Source organism: Venturia canescens, chromosome 8, assembly GCF_019457755.1.
Source record: "Venturia canescens isolate UGA chromosome 8, ASM1945775v1, whole genome shotgun sequence".
Classification (NCBI taxonomy): domain Eukaryota; kingdom Metazoa; phylum Arthropoda; class Insecta; order Hymenoptera; family Ichneumonidae; genus Venturia; species Venturia canescens.
Genome location: NC_057428.1, coordinates 791,295 through 794,020, shown reverse-complemented (window position 1 = coordinate 794,020; position 2,726 = coordinate 791,295). Strand labels below are relative to the sequence as shown.

Genomic DNA, 2,726 nt, shown 5'->3' with positions numbered 1-2,726 from the left:
TATTTCAATAATGCCCAAAAATATTGCTGAAATTGCTGAGATTTTGGAAAGTGATGTGTGGGAAAAGGAACTAGTATACGAAATCTCAGAGGTAAATAATAATCCCGTATCTGGTGCTGTTGTTTCCAAGTCGAAACATTACTTCCAAACTTATGGGATAAAAAACGTTCGCGCAGAAATTTCTTCTTCTATTGTGGAATCCCACGTAGTATTTGGGTGGCCAACGTTAGCCGCGGTATTTAAAGATACCAACATCAGTTTCATTGATGGAACGTTTAACGTTGTTCCAAATGTTTCTGGGGCCACCCAATTACTAAATATAATGGTAGAGCACAAAGGTCAGGTGAGCATAATATCGTTGTTGCCGCTGTTTTGGAATCTCATAATAAATATAAGCCGATATACGACAGTTGTTTTAACTTTCCTTTCAGCACTTTCCCATCGCATTCGCGTTACTGAGCAGGAAGACTGAGGAAACTTATGTTGCTGTGCTGCGATGCATAGCCGAATTTCTCGTTCCATGGTTCAAACCAAAAAGAGTTATAACGGATTTTGAAGCCGCATTGGAAAACGCAGTAAGAACTGTATTTCCTGAGGCGGAACTATTGGGTTGCCGTTTTCATCACAGCCAAGTAATTACTTAAGGTGTATATTCTTATTTGAACTGTCTTATCACTCCGTTATTTTTAATTTTACATCTGTTTAATATCTAATGTTTTTACTCCGTTTTACTTTCATTAGACGATTCAATTTCGGTTGAAAATGTATTGTAGCAAATGTTTAGATAATTAAATAGATGTATACCCATGTTCATGATTTCAGGCGCTTATTAAGCGATTTCGTTCTCGCTCGGTAATCACTCGGGTGAAACGTGGATGTCCGCACCTCCTGCAAGAGGCTCACACTTTTCAGAGGAACCTAATGAATTTGTGCCTCCTTCCTGCAGAATTCATTCCCGAAGGATTTCGGATAATAAATGAAAAAATAGAAGAGCAGTTTCCGGAACTCGCACTAATATACACGGACGCCCGTGAATATTATGCGAGATATTGGATTAAGGGAAAAGGCCCTAGGTCATACTCACACTACAGGAAGCGGGTCCGAACGAACAACCCATTAGAACGGTGGCACAGAAGGTTCAAGGAGGCGGTAGCAACCAGGCCTCAGTTTGACAAATTTATGAGTAAAAATTTATTTGTAATTCATTTAATAAGTTAGTACTATGAAGTAGATTAACGAATGAAGTCGATTAAACTTCAACATTATTATTAGCCATTAATCGAGTTGAATGTTTTCAGAAGTCCTGAAGGATCTGGTCCAATCGGCCCACTTGGATTTCTTGACGGTTGAACAGGGTGTGCGCCCTCACCGCAAGAGAAGTAGTAGAACAGAGTGTGCGGAAGATCTCCTTGACCGAGCATGGGAAGAAATGGGGGACCTCTTCTCGTACAACCTTGAAGAGCGAAAGCAACGAATCGAAGGATTTTTAATGACAGTGTCTTCTATTGAATTGGAAATTGCCCAATCAGGTGAGCTATATTTCGGTTTATAAAAAAATAGCACGTTCTTTCAAATTAACTTTTCGCTATAACCTAAATCGTCTCGTTTCCAAAAGTTAAAGAATCTTCTGCATGTTCCTTAATAAATCCTGTTATCCTAGAAATCCCAGAATTACAAGACCGAAGAGTAGATGAAGTCCTCGACGATCCTCAGCCGTCTACGTCCCAATAGCTTTTTCCAAAAAAAGAGTAGGAAAGAGAGATAGTAACATGTCCCAAGAAATAAAATAAATTAAACACAAACTGTTAACTACTGTAGATCTAATGTTTTATATTTTTCATTACAGATAATAACGAAAATACATATATACACACATATGTATGTATATATGTAACGAGATTTTCACAAAGAACTCCACCCATCGCAGTAAATGCAGCTACGGACTCTAGTGGAATTCCGATCTTGTTTATTTCATTTCGAACATTTATCGCAAGTATCCATTCGAGATAATCGTCCAATCTTCCGTGAAGCTCAGAAACTTGGTCAAGCTTATTTCACCGTTCTTCGAAACTGTGAAGCTTTTCATTGTCGTATCTTCTCCCCAGCAAAGATCAATTGCTTGACGATGCAAAACCATGCCGATACCTTTGCCGGCCCCTTCGGGCACCGGAAATACACGTAAACTTAATACTGCCATATCAACTGGAAGATCCACGCGCAGAAGCACAAAATTTGCATTTAAATCAAATGACGACGCCAATTGTAGATGAAAAGCAATTGTTGGATGTAACAATTCTTCCGAGATTAAATGACCACCTAGTGAAAGAATTCCAGCCGGATGATTCGCCGCTGGTTCTCGACGCTTCACATTGTTCACGTTTTTTCTCTAGGATAACAGTGAACACGTGGTTCGTCAATAAATTATCCATCACCCCCTGACTCAAACCTCTGTTGTCATCTTGAAGAAGTCGTCTATCTTGCATTATCTGCGAATAATTCAATGTGTCATGAATATTTTTATATTTATTTGCTACTACTTTTTTTCCATAAGAGATCTACCGAAAATCCTGACATTTGTCTGTCAAGTTCTTGCAACGTAAATTCAATAGATATCTTTTCGATAAGTCAATTCGAAAATTCAACGTGTATAAAAAAATATGAGAAGAGCTGCTTTAAGTTCGGACGAGCGCAAGCAATGTATTTTTATAATAAAATATTGTTCTTTC

General features: G+C 38.4%; 1 protein-coding gene across 1 annotated transcript; it reads left to right on the top strand.

Moving 5' to 3' along the window:
• The first annotated feature begins 322 nt into the window (after window positions 1-322).
• Window positions 323-1,731, top strand: LOC122414809 (uncharacterized). The gene is made up of 5 exons (XM_043426403.1): window positions 323-343; window positions 432-632; window positions 823-1,183; window positions 1,299-1,529; window positions 1,616-1,731. The coding sequence occupies exons 1-5, from the start codon at window positions 323-325 to the stop codon at window positions 1,729-1,731; spliced, it is 930 nt and encodes a 309-aa protein (XP_043282338.1).
• Window positions 1,732-2,726: the final 995 nt, after the last annotated feature.

What these genes read in the sequence shown, in the direction of transcription:
- LOC122414809 (XM_043426403.1), top strand. Translation starts at nt 323, where the DNA reads ATGGTAGAGCACAAAGGTCAG. An exon ending in GCCGTTTTCATCACAGCCAA is followed by an intron (nt 633 to 822) that starts GTAATTACTTAA and finishes TCATGATTTCAG; the next exon opens with GCGCTTATTAAGCGATTTCG. An exon ending in ATTGGAAATTGCCCAATCAG is followed by an intron (nt 1,530 to 1,615) that starts GTGAGCTATATT and finishes CGTTTCCAAAAG; the next exon opens with TTAAAGAATCTTCTGCATGT.